Below are 22160 nucleotides of genomic sequence, written 5' to 3' on the forward strand. Positions count from 1 at the left end.
TTTTTGCCCAGGATGGACTAGCACCTCAATCCTACCTACAGCTCTCCCATAGCTGGGGTGACGGGTATGCACCACCATACCCAGCCTGGTGGGGGGTTTTTGTTTTGTTTTGTTTTGTTTTGGGTGGGACTGGGGTTTGAACTCAGGGCTTTACACTTGTGAAGCCGGCACTCTACCCCTTGAGCCACACCTTCAATCTCCAGCCTGTTTTGAGACATGTCTCCCTGACTTTTTCCCCCAGGGCTAGCCTCAAACCTCAATCCTGTTTCTGCCTCCTGAGTAGCTGGGATTACAAGAAAGTTCTTAATAAGCTTCATTAAGCTGATTTAATTCCTTGATCAATTTTCTATTCAATAGTGTGAAACCATTTCTCCCACTACCCCCATTTTTAATGTTGGGGTTATTTTCATTGGGATCAATTATTTTTAAATTTGTAAATGACAATTTGGTTCATGATCGGTTTGGGGTTCATACCAAATCTTACAAATGACAGCTTTTGCCACTGTTGAAATTTCTTTCATGCTAAGTATTTTGGGGCCAACTCTTGAAGATCTAAATTTGTCAAGAAGATTTGATTCTTCTGTCAATTTTTAGTCAATAACATATTTTACCAGGTGCAGTCTTAGCTGTTACCAGTTTTACTTTGTGTTAATTATTTCAACCAATTTCAATTTTTTCCTGGATTTTTTTTTGCATTCTCAATAATACTAAATAAATATCACTCTCATCTATAATGCACAGTTTTACGCTGATCTGATAAAGCAGTCTGAGGATCAAAGAGTAGTGTGAAAGCATCCTTGGGGCAAAAAGGCAGGTGAAAACATTGCACTCTGCACTTGGGCAGATTGCCAGGTTAGAACCAGGTGGCCCAGGGAGCCCTGCCCACTGCCCACTGCTCTCCAGAGCTCTGGCCCCTGCCAAGAAGAGGCCTCACAGATGGGAAAATGGCTTCTGGCTGGGGGAATACAGCTGCCTGGAAGAGATGGCCTCCAACTGATAGGTAAAGAGATGGGGTGCAGCCCTGAGCCCCCAGGCTGGCTGCATACAACTTCTGCTGGGCCCAGGCTTCTCTACTCAGAAAGCATCTGAGATACTCACATGTTCTGCGTGCCTCAGCTTGCCTGCCCTAAGAAGGGGGACATAACCACTGTGCTCTTAGCCTGAGGCTGCAGCTTCTACCCTGGCCTCGAACCTCTGGGCCTGCTCCAGGAGACTGCTCTACCTCCTCGGTGAGACTCTATCTGGGAACAGCAGGAGACAGGGGCCTTCCACCTGGATTCAAAGGTGGCAAGGTCAAGAGCAGAGGGCTAGGGTCCATGAATGCTCTCACCTGGGAACTCCATGTCTCCTGACCCCAGGAGACCAAGGAAAGAGAAAGACACATCCATGAGATCCCTTTCCACTGGCCTTATTGCCTGACTCTCATGGCTCCTAATGCAGCAAGACCAGACCTCAAGCTGCCAGCCACCCCAGCAATATACTCAGGGAAAACAAGACCCAGCAAGGGGAGAGGACCTGCCCAAGGACACACTCCAAAGCAGTGGCAGAGCCAAGATACAGAAACGGGAGTGCTGGCCCTCAGTCCTGTGCTCCTGGACAGCTTATGGGAACACTCGAGCCCACAGGAGCCAGGCTCCCTCCTGAGGGACTACAAAGCCACTTCTGCCCAGGCTGCCTTCCAGGCCTGTCTCCACCTCACCTGGTATGCTTAGCAAGTCAGGGGGAATGGAGGCTCACACCAACAAGCTGGTTCAAGAAGGGTCCACACCCATCTCCTCCTAGGGTCTGGTCACTGCTGAGGGAAAGGAAAGGCCCTGTAAGAGTAGGTCCCACTGGGCAGTGCTCTGCAAGCCCCTACTCGCCTTGGTACACTTACCATCTATGAAAAAAAGAATCCAGAAGCCCCCAGCTACACCTGGATGTGTGTGTGTGTGAGCACACACAGTCCATGCCATCTCCTCTCACCACTAAGTCCAGGGAGGACCTAGCCGTATCCTTATCACAATCTCCCCCTGCTTAGGGTAGCCAGGGCCTTGTCACTCTGAACTCTGATACTTGCCAACTTGCTGGGGTATCCCAGGCAAATGTCTTCCCCTCTCTGAGTGCAACTCACTCCTCTAAAAAGCAGGGCAAGTAGCTTTCCTTCCAGCCTCCCAGGGTGCCATGAAGATAAAACAAAAGACTTTGAAACATCTGTGGTCTTCCCTGGCGGGTGGCAGTGACTCTTCTGGAAATAGGGATGGAGCTAGAGATTGATCCTCTCTTTCTGGACTCCTGGAGCCTAAAGTGCTACAGCAGAGACTGACCTCTCACAGCAGGCCAGTTGCTAAGATATTCTCCAACAATCCCATCTCCTGGTACTTGTGCCCTTATGAGATCTGCCCCACTTTCTTGAATGTAAGCAGGACCTAGAGACTTCCTTCCCAAGGAAGGAAACACAGCAACAGTGATGGAATGTCACATCTGTGACTAGGTTATAAAACCGTGACTCCTTCTTGTGAGCAGATACGCTCTCCTGATGGCTTTAAGGAAGCAAGCTGCCATGTTGGAGAAACCCACGTGGCACAGAACTGCGGGCAGCCTGCAGTCAGAAGCCAGCCAGGAATTGAGCCCCCAGTCCAACAGCCCGTGAGGAACTGAATCCTGACAGCAGCCAAATGAGGGAGCTGGAAAGCGGCTCTTTCTCCAGATGAATTGTGAGAGGAGACTGCAGCCCTGGCGACACCTTGATTATAGTCTCTGAGCAACTCTGAGGACCCAGTTGAGCTGCTGCCGGCTTCCTGTCCCACAGAAATGAGAAAATAGATGAGTGTTGTGTTAAGCTGCTAAATTTTGAAGGAATTTGTCAGGCAGCAATAACTAACACACTACCACATGGGACAGAAGGGACCTTTCTTCAGGCCACTGAGGGAAGCCCTGCATACAGATCCCTGCCTCACAACAATGTTGTGAGCATCCTCCACAGACCTTGCTGAGGAGTGATGTGAAAACAGAACCCCAGGGGACAGACCCTGTTTCAGCCTGCCCTACCCAGGCCCCTGCACTCTGCTGGGCAGGCCAGGAAAGTGGGTGGAGCTGACCTACCTCCTCAGGGAGCTATAGCCCTGGGTCCTTCTAAAGAGCCCCAGCAGAAGCAGAATAAGCCTTCCAAAGAACATCCACTTCCACTTTCCTCCCTGGCCCTCATCAAAACTCTAGGAAGGTTAGGGAATTGTGCCAACCATCCATAGCACCATCACAGCTCTTCCTGGTACAGTCTCTACGGACCTAGTTGTGATCATAGCCACTTTACTAATTATCATTGCCATTACAATTTGCTGAGTGGAATTACTAAGCAGCAGTGGGGGGATTTGAACCCAGTCTATCTGACTCAAAGCCCATGCTAGCTCTACTTGTTTTGCAAATGGGAAAACTGAGAGTCAAAGAGTTTGAACATTCTTATGGCACTCACAGGCAGCACCACCCAACAGGTCCTGGACAATCTGTCACCAGGGATGGGGGCTCTTAAAAATCTAGGAGACAGGGGTGTTGGGATGGAGCAGCACACCAGCTAAGGGTCACAGGAGTCCAGGTCAGTGTGCTCCCACTTGTCTGGAAAGTATGGGTCTCCCTCCCCTCTCTAGTAAGTCATTGTGCCAACCAGCAAAGTTGAATTATTAAAACTCCCTTTCTGGGGTACCATGTGGATTTCTCTCCACTGAGACTCAGAGCAGAGGGGCAGCTGCTCCCACCACACGATATTAAAATGTCAGGAGTTTAAGGCCTGCATTGGTTGAGTCATAAGTTATCAGCACCCAGTGAGGGCCGACAGAATGCCTCCCTTAAATTATTAAGCAGAAAGCGTCAGACTGTAATATTTTGCTAAACCAAAGTACAGACACAGACAAAGATGTCATTTCAATATTTGAAACCAGCAAGTTTAATTTAAAATAAGAGCAAACCAATAAGCTCAGAACATAGCGGCGTATGAGAGGAAAATTATACTGTGAGAGGGAAAAAAAGTGGAAGGACTTAAGAAATTTATAAAAGTAATCTCCAAGTGGAAATTAGAAATCAAGGCCTAGAAACAGAATAACACAAAAGAAATATTACTGTCCACTTTCTAAATCAATATAACACTGCTCCATGCCGGAATTACCATGGTAACTCAAGTAAAAAGAATCAAGCAATTCTTATTATTTCAAAATAAAATCACAGCCTGAAGCCTGGGTTTTATTACAACCACTGATAGATCGCTGGCTTGTATTTATCTGAAATATTGCTTTTCAATCAGCTGGTTTATGAATGTACATAGGCCTCTCACCAGCCCACTTACTGCCCTGTTTTGAGGCAAGAGGCCAACCAATGAATTGATTCCCTCCTGGCTGCATCTGCATACATGTCCTTTTTAAGTCAGCTCTGATGACCATGGAGCTTCACCCCCTTTCAGACTGTCCAGTGGCTTAGCAGGACAGAAAGGAAAGGCTGAAAGAAGCAGAGGACATGGGTCTTTATGGTGCATTTCTAAGCTTGCCCTTAAAAAATGAGACAGTGTTCCAAAAGCACCCCCTTCCCCAGCTTACCCACACAGCACACTCTCTCCCACCCTAGGTCATCTTCTTGAAGGCTTCACCCACCCACCAGTGTCCCTCTCAGCCCAAGTAGGACAGCTGGAAAAGGGAGCCAGCAACGCTCAAAGAATGAGCACAGGACTCATCCTGGGTTTATAGGCAGCTCTGGCACAACAGGGCTGTGAGGGTGGAGACTAATTCCTCAAGCTCTTTGTACTATAGTTTTCTCATCTGTAAAATGAAGAGTCTCACAGTAGCTTCTTCCTAAGGTTGTTTTGAGTATTAAATGAGATTGTACAAGAAGAGGCTTGGTAAAACCACTATATGGCCCCAAACTCCATACTTCCTGGTATTCACACCCTTTGTGATAAGAGTTCTTTTACCTTCCTCCATCAAGAATGCAATCTGTTTCCCAATCCCTTAAACTTGGGTTGGCCTTGTGATTTATTTTGGCTGATGGTGTGTAAACTGGATGGGCCTGCTGGATGAAGAGGGACATGCAGTCCTGTCACCCCAGCCATACTCCATCCTCAAGGTGTAAGCCCAGCTGAGGTCAGAAAAACAGCCTGGTCAAACCCAGCTCAAATCACCCATCCACCAACTCGCAAGCTAAATAAATGCTTATTGGTTTGAGTCTCTGAATTTTGGAGTGGTTGGTGATACAGCAATAACTGATACATATGCATAGCACAATGCCTTCCATTTAGAGTTCAGTAAAATGAAAGCTACTGTGTTTTTATGAACCCCCACCCCACACACACAAAGAACAGGGAGGCTGAAGCCAAAGAGATGACACTGTAACTGAGCAGGGAGCAATGTCAACTCACTCAGGCGTGAGGCTTCCTAGGTGCCAGTATTCAACTGGGAATGGAACTCAGGTCTCTTGAATCATGCCAGCAGAATGCACCTGAAGACATCAGGGTCCTCCAGGGTAAGGATCAGGAGAAAGGAGCTAGTGGCAACACCTAATAGACCCTCATGCTAGGCATCTGCCTCTGAAACCTGGTCCAGCCCGGTCACTCCTCTCACACTACCTGCTTTTCAATCTGTCCCCACTCTAGGCTCCCACCTTAGAATATAAAATAAACAGAAGCCACCAATGTGGGAATAGCTTGTTGCTAGGTGGATGTGTCTCTGAGTGTGGCCAATGAAAGGAAAAATGGTGTACCAGGCAAGGGGACAACAGGAGCAAGGATACAGAGGCAAATACTGGGAATGCAGGGAACACAGTCAGTCAGTGTAGATTAGAACCGCAGAGCTTAGTGTGCTGGTTGGGGTCTTAGGCAGAATGAATAGCCGGGTGGCAGAAGTTGGCTCAGTCTGTAATGAGTACCAGGAGCCAGATGGTAGGTGGGATGGAAAGATGGTGGTTGCAGAAAAGAAAGGGGTAAGTTCAGAGTCCCAGCTGAAAGCAATCCAGTGGTGAGCTACAAAATGCTTAACTAGCAGAGTTCCAGGGAAAAGCTCTGATTTGTAGCATGTGCCAGTTTCCTGGGTATAAATATTCTCACCATGGCTGATTCCAGGCTGCCAATGTGATGTCACTGAACTCAGAATTGGGAAGAGATGCACAAAAGCAGCTTTGCAAGCAGTACAAGTTGACACCATGGCACAGTCCTATCCTTAGTATGGACCTGCCAGGAGCCTCCCTCTAGCACCATCATGAGTTGCTAAGCCTGAGGGTGGCAGGACTCTTGCATGGCAGGCAGGATAGGCTACATGCCATGTGCACATATGGGGTTCCTCCAGTCCAAAAGGCCCAGGACAGATGAGTTCCCATTAGCATCTTCCAGGAGAATCTACATCTGAGGACAGAACCACCTCCCTTGGGCTGTCAGTAAGCTGGCTAGGGCCATGACTGGGACACCCAGGCACCATGTCCCAGTCCAGCTGGTGTCCTCTCACCAGTTTTCTAGCGCCCAGCTTCATCGTGCCTTGAGGCCAGAACACAGGGGTCAGCTGAGCAGCAAACACAGAAAGATATTGAAGCTCTGAGATCTAACTCTCCACAAAACCCTTGTCCTCTCTGAGCCCTAACCTTTCACCATAAATAGAGGGACTTGCAAAGAGTGACCTTGAAGCCCTTTCCCATAATGATAACTCACCTCTGAAATGGTGAGAAGTGAAGCCAGTGTGCCTGCCAACAATGATCAAGGCCATGAAGAATGAACTGGAAGAGGGAGGGTGAGGGACCAGTGCTCATCAGTGAACCAGGCACTGGACTGGCCCAGGACTATTTCAGATCATGCAGAAACTGAGCAGAGGGCAATGTTGCTTCACTCAGCTACGAGGCTTCCTGTTGATCAAGTGTGTACATGAACAGTATCTCATTTTATCTCCAACACTCTAGTTAGATGTAGCTGTTCTCAATGTAGAGATGAGATGGTATAACTCCTCCCAATCTTTTTTTTTTAGTTTTTCAAAACAGGGAGTGCAGGTGTGTGCTACCATGGTCTTGCTTGTTTGTGATGGTGTCTCACCAACTTTTTGGCTGGGCTGGCCTGGAACAGTGATCCTCCTGTCTCTGCCTCCAGAGTGGTTGGGATTATTAGGTATGTGTCAACACTCCCAGACCCTTCCAATCGTAACGCTCCTGATCAGGACTTTCTGGGAGGCATCTGACTCTTGGAGATGGATACAAATAACAGCCTAGGCCTCACTGTTACATGGAAGCAGCTCTGCCCTATGTGGGGCACAGCTCTGGAAAGGAGCCCCCTAACTCTCTGGGCCGATATCTACTCAGGACCTCAACATAGCTCAGGTCACTCAGGAGCTCAGCTTCCTCTAGCTGTACCACCACAGCTACATCTTCTATTCAAAGATGGCCCATCCAACCACAGCCATCTCCCAACTCGGGCAGCCTGGAGCTGCAGCCCAATTGGCTGCGGCTGAACCTCATGTCTCCTTCACCCATGACCACAGAGGGTCAGCTGCCAATGCTCACTGGCAATCTGTTCCAAGAATAAGAGACCAAAATAAAATCTCTCCAGGTCCTGCTCACAAATAGGGCCTGCTAAGAGGCTCCTTATGTGGAAGCCAAGTGACCAACTGTCACCTGGCCTGACTTTGGGATGGGGTGGGGAGGGGTGAGAGTAAGGAATCCATGCTCAGGAGGGATGAGAGGCAGGCCCAGCTTTAGGAAAAGGCAAATTTCCATGTGATAAAAGCATCTTTGTGGGACACATTCAAAGTGAGACAGCAAAAGAAAAAGGCAGCTCCCATAGCCACAGAGGCCAAGTGAATGGCCACACTAGCACTGAGCCCCGGCACACAAAGGGTGAAGCTTTTAGGCGAGAGCAGCGGCCAGTGATCTCAGCTTCCCCCAGTCCTAATGCTCCTGAAAGGCTCTCTCCTGCTCCCTGTAATTGGGCATCAGTAGTTAATGCAGTATTGACTGCATTACACGCTCCCGTGCCTCCCCCTCGCTAATGCCAATTGCATCACCTTGTACAGTCACCGGCTTGCTTAGCCAATAGCCGTTAAAAGCAATCCAAATCATGAATCATATGGGAAACTTTTAGCAAGACACCGCCATCCAAGGAGACAATTTACAGTTGAGTTAATCTGGGTACATTAGCGAGACATGGATTCTGGACGACAGACCAATTTATGTTGTTTCCCTGTTCCACCCCCCCCACCCCACCCTCTGCCTTAGAGCTCTGTGTAGGCAAATGAATGGAAGAGCAGGGAACTGAGAAAAGCACCTGCCCCTTTACCCAAAGCTCTGGGAGGGGTGGGGGAGCTCCATTTTTACAGACTCTGCCTGGCTGAGTTTGGGCAGGATGAAGAAGTGGCTGTACATCTGCTTAAGATTTGTGATCCTCATTCCCAGCAGTGAGGAGGTGCTGCTGCTGGGGCTGAATATAGCAGGTACAGATGGAGACAACCCCTCTTCTAGGCACTTGGTGAGTGCCAAGCAGGACCAGGTTTGGTCACCACCCTGCCAGCCTTACAAGGCCTTTACTAGCCCTTAGCTAGCAGCAGTGCCCACTGGGCTCTGCCTTCCTGCCAATAGGCTGGGGTCTCTGGCATGGAACAGCAGCAGGGTTCATTCCTTGCCTCCATCTCCAGGGCTGGAGAGGCGCCAGGATTGACTCTCTAGTCTAGAGCATGATGGGATAGCCCAGAGGGCTTGCTGGTGACCTAGCAAGGGCCAGTTTAGTGCCCGAGCATAGCCAAGTGCCTCTCTCTCTCAGATGAACCCAGTCAGCTGCGGAGGTTCTGCTCCTAATGGTCATTAACAATTGAAGACTCCACTGTCTGGTCCTCCTCGGCCCAGCTCCACTTTCCTCAAGCGTATTTTACTTATCAAAAATGCCCTAGGAATTGTGTCTGGTGTTTAGTTCCATACTCTGTCTGCTTCTTCCTGTGGTTAATGCAGCCATCCTACTGGACCTTTACAGAGGCAGTTATATCCAGATCAGCTCTGTTTCAGCGTACACCTGGGAACATGCCACAAACCCCATCCTCTCCCGCCCAGAGCCCCCACACCCCACACTCTCACTGTTCTTCCTGTCCCTGCTCAAAGCCTCTTCTCCAACAGCTGAATCCTAATTTAACTCATAGGGTCCAGAGCAATAGCTTCCTTTGCTCCCCTGGGACTTCAAGTGTCCACCAGCAAGCCACAGCCTGGTGCCAGCCCAAGCTGCAGGTGCCAGGAGTAGAAGGGCTGTTTCTCTGGGAAAGTTGAAGCTCTCGGCTCCCTTTCATGGACAGGCAGACCCAGCAGCGTTTAGAAAGCCCAGACCCTAAGTTCCAGTAAAGTGGAGATGATCAGGCCAAGTGCAAGAGTCCAAATGAAAGCGATTAATCTTAAAACCCAAAGTTTAACCGTTTGCAAAACAGATCTTTCTGTCTCTGTGGTGACCCTTCACTGCTCAACCTAATGGATTACTTTATTAATAATGCACTGTGCTTAAAAGCAAAAAAGAAAAAAAAAATTCGGACCATTCAATTCTTCAGAAAGTCTCTTAAATCTGTGGCTACCGCAAAACGATTGATATTTTATTATCTTTCAGAAGTGCAACATGAAAGCCCTGCAGCTCAGCAGAGCAAGAGCTTTGGTCCTCGGCAGCTGGCAGACCTGACTTCAACCAGAGGAGCCCCCAGTCTTTCCTGAGGAGACCCTGTTGGGTGGAGAAAGGGCACTGGGGGTGGTTAATAGGAGCCCTGTCACTGTCGCAACCAGACAAAGGGTGCTGTGTGCAACCCTGAGGGACACACCGCTTAGGACCTCGGGATTCAAGGCTGCCACCCAGCTCAGATGGCCACCTGCTGGGAGGGCACATATACAGGAAGTCAGCAGTGGGTGTGGAGGATCAAGTGAATCCAGAGTCTTTCTACATCTTCCAATGAAGGTGCCACCTTCAAGGTTTCCAGGAACTGCGGGAAGCCTGACTCTAACAGGAAGCAGAGCATGGATTTCTGAGCAGAAAGGTTGCTTTTGAAGAATAGCTCTAGACTGGACAGGACAAGAATTTGGTGACTGCCTAGGATCCCAGCCACTGCCCTTCTTATGTTGTAATGAACTCCAGAGCCCAGTAGTGTCAATGGTGGTGGGCATCATATTGTTTAGACTAGATGGGTGGAGGACACCTGTCTCTTGAACTCTCCTTTGCAGCTCTGGTGGGGACACATGCCCAGGATGGTTGAGGTGCACTGCAGTCTGGAGGTTCTAGACACCTGTTTACACTTAGGGCTCATGTGAAACTCTTAGCATTAGCACAGAGTAAGAGGTACTCTGGGGTACCTAGACAGAGATCTAACTCCAGATCCTCAGTGGAGGTAGGGGTGCCATCTTGCTCGCAAGAGACCAATATTCCTGGCTTGATGCCTCCTACTTACAGAACTCAGGTCTTCTGGATTCCTGGTCTAAGCCTGGAGAGTCAAGCATGACAAATAACCTTAGCAAAAGATGCACCCTGATTTCTACATGTTCCCCATAGTGAGAGTTCCCCCACCCCAGATACCAAGGCAGGTGACTGTTGCTCTCCATTTTTACTGAGAGGCACTGAGAAGTCTATGGTGATGACTGATCGGAAATAACACATGGGGTTAGTGATGAATGGAACCAATTCAAGTCCTCCTTCCTCCCTGTGTGGCCAGACTCGTTCTTTTCATTCTATATAAAACTTCACAAGCCCAGTCCCAGGTCTTCTTGGGGTTCTAAGGGAGGGTCCTTGAATAAAGAAGAGTGTACTGAACAAAGATGTCACATTCCAGCCAGCACAGAAGGATTTACTTCCCCTCTTTCCTCTTCCTACATGTGTGGCAAGAGTTGGCCTTTGTAGGCTACCAGTCCCAGGTCTCCGCTGCATGCTAACCCCCAGGCCAGACCCTTTAAAGTTGCCCCTTCCTGCAGTTGCCTCAGAAGGAAAGAATAAGTAGGCAGGAGCACCCACATGCAGAAGCAGAAGTGAACATCTTGTGTGACCTTGAGCAAGTCACTTAACTTTGAATATTCACCAATGACCACACCAATATCATCAATGCCCCCCTTGAGCAGAGGGTGGCTACCACAGTCACACCTGGGGTTGACTGCTGAGTCCCACAGAGCCCACCTTTCACATCCGAATCAGCGACAGAGGCCAGCAATCAGGTCCGACTCTCCCTACAGCACCCACAAATCTCACAAGGCTCACCTACAGGGCCCAAAGGCCTGAGACTGCTGCGAAACCATCACTCTCAAACCCTGGGGCCTATCTTAGGTCACAGTGCATTTTACCCTCAAGGGGGAGAGGGGGCTGGTATAGACACTTGCTACAAAGCACTAGCACCCAGGAAGACTTTGGGGTCTATGGGGCCACCTGCTACTGGTTCCAGCAGCCATGGGCTCCTGTGTTCTGACCTCTCAGCCCTGCGGTCTTCTGGGTGGACCCGGCTCTTGAGCACGGAAGGTCCAGTCACTCTCACTCTCAAAGACCACTCCTGCTCTAGGGCCACTGGCTGGGTGGTAGGCCACTTTCTTCTTCTGGCCAAATTCCCGCCCCAATGCCCAGGGAGTAAGGGAGGTAGTGGGCCAGCACAGGAGGCATTTCTTGTTCTCACCCAGTCACGCTGATGGGCAGCAGTCCCCCGGAGGACCCAGCTGGCCTTCCCCTCACGTGCCGGGCATCCTGGCTTTCGCGCCAGTCCTCCCCGCGCTTGCGGCTCGCCCCAAGCTCTGGAGTAGGATTCCCCCCAAGCCGCTGATTTGCTCGGAGCTCAGCGCCTCTGGGGTTACGCGGCGGGCACGAAGGTGACGGCTGCGGTGTGAGGAGCAGCCGCAGAGACCAAATGCTCAACGCAAGGCGCCACGGTGCGGAGATCGCAGGGCAGCCGGAGCCTCCACGCGGCCCCGCGGCGCATCACACTGCCCGCTCACATCTCACCAGCTCCGGGCCCCCGGGGCGCGCGGACCCGGGTTCGATCATCCCAACCCTGTTCTGACACCCGGCCCCAACCCGTTGCACGCCGCGGGCTAGGCAATCCCGCACAGCCCTGCGTGTGTGCGCTGTGTGTGTTCCCGCGCGCCGCGGCGGGGGGCGAGGGGGTGGAGAGCGTCGGGACCCCAGCCCGCCACCTACCGTCCTCCTTGTCCAGCACCATCATCTCGGGCGCTCCGTGTCCAGCCGCAGCTCGGCTCAGCCGGGAAAAAGGCGCCGACTCTGGGCGCGCTTCGGCAGGGCGGCCGGTCCTCGGGCAGCGAGCGGGCTCTAATTACCCGCTTGTCCGGCTCTTAACCTAGATTGCACTCAGCTAGAATTACATTCAGGAGTGAAGCACTTCGCAGATACAAAAGCAGTCTCACCTACTTTTGTGCCTCAGAATTGCAAGGAACTACGAACTGCAATTTAGAGAGAGAGAGAGGGAGAGGGAGAGAGAGAAGGGGGAAGAGAGGATCAGAGCCGTTTCTTTGATTCTCACCTTCTAAATGGCTCAATTTGCCCAGTATAATCTGTCTTAATGTAATTGCATTTGATAGCTCATAACCCTGGCTCTGGCAACGACACAGCTTTCAGCCTCATAAAGTGTTTTCCCCTCGGATTTAATCTGAATCTCAATCTAAAATTATATTCAAAGAGATGGGGGAATCTCGGCGGCCGTCTCCCGCTGTCTTTCTCCCTCAATGTATGAGGTTTGCACTCCTGCTACTGAATAAATGCACACATTTCCCGAGGCCCCCCTCCCTCCCGGGTTAATGGGGAGTGGAGACGCGCGGCTGCCCGGCTCCGCAGCGCCACCTGGAGTCTTCTCGGCCCCAGCTCCGCGCGTAGCTCCGCTTGGGTCCTTGGGTCTTGGTGTTTGATGACTGGTGGAAGACCCCGGTCTGTTACTCCCAGGCTCTTGATCTTGATTTCTGCTTCCTCACAGGAGCGATATTTCTCTGATACCGCCTCTTTCTACTAGATCTGCTTGGGGTTTCTGGATGATTCCCGATTGTTCACTCAAAGTTAGCCCTCTGCAGAGAAAAAAACCCTCCTACTGTGAGTCCTGCACTACTACCCCTGACCCCAGAGGCCCCTAAGAGCATCCTGATTAGACACAGAGGGGAACCTGTCTGGTTTTCTCTTTGAGCAAACACAGCATGGCTTTGAAGGCTTTTCTCTTACAAATATTTATTGAGCATGTACTATGTGCCAAGCACTCTTCTAAGGCACTGGAGATACAGCAGAGAACAAAACAAAGATACTGTTATGGAGCTGACATTTCCTGCTCTGTAATTCATAAGGCAGAAAGGGAGACAGTGTCCATTTCCTCTCCTCCTGAACCCTGCCTCTTTCCAAAGCCCTGGGACTTGGTGCCCACGGTGCCTACTCCAGGAAGGCCACCTACTTTAAGTCCCAAGAGTTTCCTCCCACCCCAGACAGTACAGAGCTCCAGGATGGTGAGGAAATGTTTTTCTCCAGCCAAAGGAGGGCTTCAAACAGATATGTGGGAAGTGTGGTCCTGGTAGTTGCTTCTGAGGAGGAGACCCAGGCAAGTAGAGAAGGAGCTGAAGTCCCTGGATGGCCACCAGATGGATCTCTATCTTTTCCCTGCCAATTAACGAATGGCGGGATCTGCAAGTCACTTTCTCTCTCTGGGCCTCAGTTTCCCTATTTGTGAAGTAGGAGACCCACTCTTTCCATTGTCTCTAAGGTTGCTATGGGGATCAGATGAGAGAAAGGCTCTGTGGTGCTCTGAACAATGTGTATGTGCATGTGTGTGGAAGGGGTAATCTGGTAAAGGAGACCTGGAGGTTAGGTCTTGCCCCTCATATCTTGGGAGGCCCCAGTTCTTGACAGGGGTTAAGAATGGGGGTGGGGCTGGAGCCCATATTCCTCCCTCCTAGGCGAGGAAGTCAGTCTTTGAGGAATCAGGAGTAAGGTTGCTTCTAGTGAGAGGCCTCATCCAAGGCTCAGAGGGTTTCACTTTCCCCTTCGTCTTGAATACTTAATCCTAATAGTCCTTGAGTATATTTGATGTTAAATCTATCATTTTGCTCAGACTCCCCATCCCTTAGGACTGCAAGCTTGATCTCTCCCCTGACACTGCAGCCAGAGCTGTGCCCTGAAGGTCTGAGGGAGGCTTTAACACCATTACCACCTGCACATTTGGTGCCACCCTCCTACCTTGGCCTGGGCTGGGGGCCAGTCAGTGTGGCAAGCACTGGACCTGGCAAGGGCAGCTTCTTGCTTCACAAACCTCTGTGCTACCTGAAGTATTCACTCCATATGGGCTACTGCCTGGCTCCTGACCTCCAAGGACCACCTTTCCTCACTTTTGGGACCCACAAATCAGGATTCGATTAGCAAGGGCCACTTTACCACTCTCATGCCCAGCAGTTGTATCTGGGCCTTTTTCCCCCCACACCAACTCACCCCAGCCCCCAAGATACCCAGTGAGCAGCCACATGACTTTGGGGAGTTATGAGCCCTCTGCCCCAAGCCTGAGGTGTTGAGTAATAGGTTGCAGAGCAGGTAGGACACATTAGCAGTAGATTGGTGCTGTGTGTGAGGGCCACTGTACCCACAGGTGGCTCTCTCTGTATCCCAGCTGTGAGCATGGCGCTCCCAACATTATCTGGAGAGGGGTCTCCATAGCTGGCTTACAGAGCTGCCCAGCAAATCTCAGAGGGTAGTGCCTGGCTAGGAAGGGGCCTGCTGACAGGAACCTCACTTATTGGGCAACCTCCTTCCAGCTCATAGCTTGAGTCCCACCCTGTGCTCACCCAGGTGAGGCCCAGCAACACACCTACCACCCTGGAGTGGAATTCTCACATCCCCTGGGGCTGGAAGAGGCAGTTTTTTACCCAACACATTCCACAGGTGATGAGCGTGTACTCTCACCTCAACATGCTAAGAGTGCTCCAAAATGCCCTTGAAATGCCTCTGGAGACAGCAGAGTGACACCAGTTGATCATCCCCAAGGCTACTTCAAAGAGAAGGGAGTGCTATTAGCTGCCTTACAAATTTTTGGGCAGATCCCCAGCAGTTTGTCCTTGTATTTGGCAGAAAGGTCCTGGAAAGGGTTCTCTGCATTGGGGATGGAGGATAATAGGACTTCAGGCCTGAGGGCCCTGGCTGACTCGATACTCCAGAACTCTTGAGCAGAGGCTGTCAGATATGCCTCAGCCTGAGGGCCATACTCTCAGCACAGTGAAACGATCTCCAAAATGGGATTACAGACTGTCCTTGCAGATGACACTTGGAGAGGTATTCAGGCTGACAAGGGCTCCCTCCCTGTGGCCCCTACAGTTTATAGAGAAAGTGAATATACAGTCTCTGCAGTGCAATCAGGATACCTGCTGTCCAAGTTCAGATGTTCTTCCCTGCCCCCTCGGCACACAAAAGCAGTACACAAAAGCAGAGAATGCACAGGAATTAGCAACCAGCTAAAGCGGAGAAGTGCACAGTCGGCAAACTCCCTCTTTTGGTTTCTAGAGAGACCAGACAGGCTTCTCAGAAACTGCAGTCACAACTGTTAGGTCTGGTGGAGGCCTAAGTCAAATCTGCACCTCAGAAAGCAAGTTTACCCTGCTCCTGCCCTTGAACCCTGAGACAGTCCAGAGTATAGGCTGACCCACTATCCAACTTTGTCCTGGGGCTGAGGAGTTTCCTATGTTAAAGGGCTTTCAGTGCTAAAACCAGACAGCCCTGGGTAAACCAGGTTAGTTGATCACCACAGGGAGGTGGTAGGGTAGGGACCAGGAATTAATGGGGTTAGAGAAGAAGGCCTAGCAGCTAGACCCTTTCCCTATTGACCCACAGCTGCCTCATAACCCCGTGTTTCCAGCCTCCTGCCCAGTCACTTCACACTCCTGGCACTAAGAGACTGTCCCAGCCCCTTGGGATGGTCCACCTGCCAGCTAGAGCTGAGTTCCTCCCAGTTGGACCCAGGTGTGGATCCAGATTTTGTGAGGCCTGCAGCTTACTGCAGTTTGGGGTGGAGGCTCTTTGAGAAAAGGAATATGAGACTACTAATACAAATTTACTACCAGAGATCTGGCAACGAATTGACCTTAAGGACGCCTAACTTCGTTAGCTTCAAGGGAAATTTGTCTCTGGTTGAATCTAGTATTTTGAGCTTTCTGGTGCCCCATCTAGCCTTCGAGACACCTCCCAACACAGGCTGAGTGAACTAATGACAAACATCTTCCCTAGCCCCGCAGGGGCGGAGGCAATATCACCCGTCCTGCGGCTATGGCGTGCTTAGACCTGAGGCACCCCAGGACCATGCGGTTTGACTGAATTCTCGTCCCCCCGCCCTCAAGTTCTCTGGGCATCCCCTTGAGGGCCCTTTCCGCATTAGGGTGCAAGAAGGGGACATGCAAGTAGCAGGGGAGGCCCAGAGAATGGCTGGCAGAGGGTACTACCGGGAAGCCCGCGGCGCGGGTCGCATGGGGAGCTCCGGATGCCTGCAAGGCGACAAGAGCCAGTGAGAAAGTTCCCGGCCCGAGCGTGTGGGGCTGGCGGGCTCCAAAAGGCGGGTGAGACTTCCTAATCCCGATGAGGGACGCCGGGAGCTGAGCCTGGCACCGCCAACACACACACCCGCGCACACATCCAGCCACGGAGCTTCCGGGAAGCGGCGGGACGGGCGCCGGGGGCGCTGCCGCGGGGAGCGAGGTGGTCTCAGCGAAGCTCGCACCGCCGCCTCCGCCCCGCGTCCCCAAGCCCCCGCGCACAGGCACCGCGCACCGGGCACCTACCGTCCTCCTGCTCCAACACCATGTTTCCACGGCGGCTCCAGCCGGGCGCGGGCCGAGGACCGAGAGGGGCGCGCGGCTCAGACTCTTGCCGCCGCCCGCCGGCCCCGCGTGGGCTCCGCGCCCCGCGAGCTGCTGCCGCTGACCGGGGCAGACCGATCGGCGCCCGGCTCGCAGCCCCCCGGGCAGGGAGCGCGAGAAGAGAGAGCGAGGGCGCGGCGCGGCTCGGAGGCGGGGGCGGGCGCCGGGAGGGGGAGGCGCAGCCGGCCGGGCTGGGACGCGGGAGCCGCACGAGCAGCCGCTGCCCGGGCCGGGCCGGAGCCGGAGCCGCAGCCGCAGCCGCTGCAGCCGCGCGCGGGTTCTTTCTCCGAGCCGGCCGCGCTTGCTTCAGCAGAGTGCAGCCTGCGTTTCCCAGGGCCCCTCAGATTCCCCTGTTAATTAAATCAATTCATTATGCTCAGATCTGATTAGCGGCCCTTCCCCCCTTTGAATCAATTATTCAATACACAAACATAATTGCTTGGGCCAGAGGTGCCCGCCATTAGCTTATTTAACTCCAAGGACACTAATTACCCGCAGGGCACGGGAACTTTTCTCATTAATTCTGACAAAACACAAAAGCACAGCCAGTGTGTGCGTGTGAGGGATTCTGTGTGTTAGTGTGTGTGTGTTTGTGTGTGTGTGTCCGCATGCCAGAGTGAGGGCTGCGTAGGGTGGTGGGCCACTGTGTGAGCTTAAGATGAGAGGGGAGGATGGCATGTTTGCGATCGCGGGTGGGAGCGGGCAGTTTTCGGCCTGTGACCGATCTGTGGTGAGCGTGGGACTGTGCGATTTTGTATGTGAGGTGCTGTGTGAGTGTAACCGGCTGGGTGTGGCTCTGAGGCTGGGGCTAAGAACCAAGGTTGAAGACCCAGCACAGGAATGTGTCTGAGGTTGTGAGAGTGCTAAGTGTGTAACTTTGTGAATGTGATGCCCTGGCTACTGTGGCAGGCACTCCACCACCTTTCTTTTTTTCATTATTGCTGCTTACTGAGACTCACAAGTACAGACCATAAAAGAGAAAGTAGAGAGGATTGGGATGGGGTGGGTGAGGCTGGAGCCAGGCTGGGCCATGGGTATCCACCCCCTCCCAGTCACCTGCTGGCACACTATCTGAGCTCTGCTCCCCCACAAAGCCCCCCTTTCCCACTGTCCAGTTCTATACTCCAGGTTTCCACACCCCCTTCCTTTGCCCTCCCTCTCACTGCCCCTCCCAGTACTGCTCTCAATCTCCACTTTTACCTCAAAGCCCCCACCACATTTCCATAAGCTTGACACCCAGGCATATCCCCCCCCCGACTCCACCCACCCCAAGCCTAGCCTATTTCTGTCCTCCTGTCTGGAGACTGTACAGAGGGTGCGCCTATGGTTGACCAACTTCTCCACATTTTACCTCCCAGGAAATCGCTATTGAGAGAGCCAGGGAGAGAGCCCACAGAGGCAGGGACACAGAGGGTAATTGATTCCCCCAAATTAGGTTTCTGCTTTCTAAAGACCAGTATTGTTCCTGTTCTCAATGTGCACAGAGGTATTGAAGATTTCCTTTTTGTTTCCTCGGGCAATGAATGAGCTTAATCCATTTGGCTTTATAAATCAGGAAACTAATATTCGCTCCTTCCATAGTGGCTTTTTAAAAAATTTAATTGGTGGGGGAGGCACAATTTAGTCACCCTTATGCTGTCTCCAAGCCCCCACTTATCAAAAACACATTCTGTTTGAAGGATGGATAAAAGGCAGGGGTGGGGGCTGCTTGTGGTGATTCTCCCGCCCTCCTCCATCCTGCACATAGACCTACAGAGTGTCTGGGAAAGTTAGTGAAATGATTGCACGAATTATATTCAATTGAGTGAAGAAAAGGGGGTATTCGGGGGGTTCTTCAGAATGACCTCCCAGATTAGCTGCTCTCAGTTGTCCACTAACACTGAGCGTAGTCACGCCCCTCCTGGGTTTGCAAATCCTCCTCCTCACCATTCTGCCAAGCTGCTTGAGTCATCTTCCTGGTGCCAAGATCTGACTTTGCTCCTCTCCTGCTCAAATAATCCTTGGTGGTTCCCCATTGTCCATAAGATAGAATCAGAAGCGCTTATCCTGTCAATTCAGGCTCTTCATAATCTGCGATGCCTCAGTTACTTACCACTACCCCTGGCTTTGGCTCAGCTAATATGTACTGAGTTCCATCCACTTGCACTCCTGCCCCCTGGACTACTGTACAGTACTGAACACACCTGCTGCTTCCTGCCCCCAATGATTCTTCTCACACATCTCTCTCCATAGAGGGCCCCTTCCTGTCTTTCACAGTTCTCTAAAGGAACAACTCCTCTGTGTTCCTCCAAGTGGCGGTCTGGTCTGCAGGAATGCTGAGGGTGCTGAGTGATGCCTGCATTATTCCATTGAGGCCTGGGGTTAAGGTTAGTCCTGAGAGCAGTGTTTTGACTCTCTCCTGGAAGGGGAGGACAAATGAGATATCAAAAGTCTCCTCTGGCTCCGTGAAGAAAATGGGAGCTGAGGAGCAGCTGAGGAGGGAGCTCTGCTTTTCTCAGCTGTAGTTTTAAGAATGGAGGCTCAGAAGGAGATAACACTGAGCACCGCTTTCCCTCCAGGACTTCAGATGAACAGCTTGGGAGCAGAACTCAGCAGCCAGCTTCCTCTGCAGGTCCAGTATTTGGAGTCCGAGGCTCTGTTTAGCTCTTTGTGTAGTCAGGCAAGGCCACTGCTGGACTGGTGCTGTCTGGTCCTGGTACCAAGGAATCCAGTCAAGAGGGCAAGTTGAATATGAAATTCTTCCTTCTCTCCACTCTCTGAGCCATATATGCCTGGCATAGGCTGCATCCACCTGGGGAGGGCACCTTTTGCTAATTTGCACAAAAGCACCATATGGACTAGCATGACTCTGAAACTGGGTATCTCTGCTTGGCCAGAGTTCACGCTCAGAAAAGTCAGCCTGAGGCATGAGTACCTAGCCTCCCTGCCCCCCCCCCGACTTCTGACAAGGGCCTGTGTGAGCTCTTCCTGGTGACCAGCCTCCTGGTTTTGAGAAAGATGGAGAGAGAGAAAACAGAGAGAGAGAGAGAGAGAGTTTGTTAGTTCAGAAAGCTCAACCATCATAGAGTGGTCAGGTCTTGCAACAGATGTCTAGCCCCATCTGTTGGGTCCCAATTCCTGGTGAAGACACTGAACTCAGTTCATAACTGGGACTGAGACACGGTCTGAGGTTCCCATAGCATGTAGCATCAAGGGAACATGCTAGGAAAGACAATGAGGTTCTCTTGAGGACCAGACTTGGCAGCCATGCCTGGAGTTTGGTTCCAGGGACAGTGCAAGACTAGGCCTGACTCACTGCTGACCAGCACTCAAGAAGAGAATAGTGGTGTAAAAGGAGCTGGGTCACTAGAATCCCTACAGCTGTGTTCTGGACGCCACCTCTGAAAGTGCTGGTCACTAGGAGCTAAGGTGTCACCTTGCTGGGTCAAATAGGAAAAAAGTCAGTAGGATCCGCAACTTGGTAGCATTGGCAGGAGCTCAAGCAAGATGACAAGAGCATCATGCACCTGTTCTAACTACATGTGAAGGATCTTCCCTGATCCATCAGGTCCCACCTTTCAATGGTCATAGAAAATGACTCTCTAGAACTCAAAATCTGGTGTTGTCCTTAGGAGACTTCACGTTATCCATGTTAGCTAGCATCCCTAAAAGGCCTCATGACATTTTGGAGAGGAGGATCCTGGAAAAGAAAACTGGAGCACCACATTTGGGGCTAATTATTGTAAATGTGTGATATCTGGTGCTTGGCATTTGTATAGCCTTTATGTTCCAGCCTGCTTTAGTTGTATGACAGGCATGATGGGAAAGGCGTGTGAGCAAGACTGGAACAGAACAGCAACAGGCGCAGCCTCACTGCAACTGGCTTCCCTGGTGACAATGACACTCAGTATATCAGTATGCTCCAAAAAATGCAAAGAAGGTGGATTTCCCTATCACAAAACAGATTGTCTGAGTAAATTAAAAAAATAAAATATAGCCAAAATATAGCCAAATGCTGTTTACAAGAAATACTCCCAAAACAAGGTGACAAAAAAGACTGAAAATAAAGCAATGAACAAAAAATATATCAAGCGAATGCAAGCAGAGAGGAACATTAACGTCAAACAAAGCTCACTTCAAGGCTAAAAGCACAAACTGCTTGAAAACTAAAATGCGTTCTTGAATTACTTCCCAATCAAAAATAAAGTCAAAACTGAAATTTAAAATCATCCAGTAATGAAAAAAGAGGACACAATACCATAAAAAAATTATGGGACACAGCTGTATTCAGAGGAAAAAAATATAGCCTTAAAGGCTTTTAATGTTTAAAAAAGACTGAAAGGAAACGAACTATATATGCAATCTAAGAAATTAGAAAAAAGGATAAAAAGGCCAAAAAAGAAGGAAATAGACAATAAACAAATATATAAAAAATAATTAAAAGAAAAAAATTAGAACCAAAATATAGTTCTTTGAAAAGACCCACAAAATAGAAAAATCCTTCTAGGCAAATCTGGCTAAGAAAATAAACAAAGCAAAAACACATAGTATTAGGTACAAAAAAGGAGAAATATCTCAGATACAGAAAAGATAAAAGAGATAACAGTATTATGTATAAGCCTTTGAAAATAAATGTGAAAACCTAGAGGAAATGGATGACTTTGAGCAAAGAAGACAATTATCAAAACTCAGCATAGCAATTGAAATCCTGATTAGGCTGATATGTGGAAGAAATTTAAAAGAAGTTTACACTCTGCCATTAAAATATCACAAGGCAACATATGCTTCAGCAATTCCACTTCTGGATACATATCCCAAAGAATTGGAAACAAGTTCTTAAAAAGATCTTTATACAGTGATATTCACAGCAGCATTATTCACCATAGCCAATATGTGGAAGCAACCCAAAAGTCCACCAATAGCTGAATGGGTAAACAAAATATGGTATATCCATATAATGGAATATTATTCAACTTTAAAAAGGAAGGAACAGTCTATGACATTAATGACCTTGAGGATGTGATACTAAGTGAAATAAGCCAGTTGAGAAAATACAAATAATATATGATTCCACTTTGGAGTCATAGGAAATAGAGTGGTAGTTGCCAGGGGGTGGGAGGAAGGAAAAATGTGAAGTTGTGTAATGAGACATTTCCATTTTTCAAGATGAAAAAGATTGGTTGCAAATATTGTCAATGTACTTAATACTACTGAACTGTACACTTGAAAATGATTGGCATGGTGAATTTTATGTTATATGTATTTCATCACGATTAAAATTTAAAAATCACAAGGCATATATTATATTAAGACAAGTTTATATAACTTTTAAAAACATTATTTAATGTTATTTAAACTATTCCAGACAAGAGAAAAAGTTG

At 50.0% G+C, this 22160-nt stretch overlaps 1 protein-coding gene across 8 annotated transcripts in view; it reads right to left on the minus strand.

Moving 5' to 3' along the window:
• Positions 1-22160, minus strand: part of Lmo1 (LIM domain only 1) — a 49092-nt gene that overhangs the window by 22125 nt on the left and 4807 nt on the right. Inside the window, exons 1-3 of one of the 8 annotated variants that reach the window (XM_074041040.1) lie at positions 16723-16897; positions 12773-12990; positions 12116-12375 (exon numbers count right to left, since the gene is read on the minus strand). The exons of 1 other annotated variant lie outside the window; for it this stretch is intronic. In XM_074041040.1, coding sequence (XP_073897141.1) covers positions 12116-12140 — 25 coding nt within the window. In that variant the 5' untranslated portion in view covers positions 12141-12375; positions 12773-12990; positions 16723-16897. Of the gene's footprint in view, positions 1-1699; positions 2441-11597; positions 12065-12115; positions 12376-12772; positions 12991-14860; positions 16540-16722; positions 16903-22160 lie in introns of those variants that run through there. 6 more of the 8 variants (XM_074041041.1, XM_074041039.1, XM_074041043.1 and 3 more) reach the window with 6 other exon arrangements.

Source organism: Castor canadensis, chromosome 1 (genome assembly GCF_047511655.1).
Source record: "Castor canadensis chromosome 1, mCasCan1.hap1v2, whole genome shotgun sequence".
Taxonomy (NCBI): Eukaryota; Metazoa; Chordata; class Mammalia; order Rodentia; family Castoridae; genus Castor; species Castor canadensis.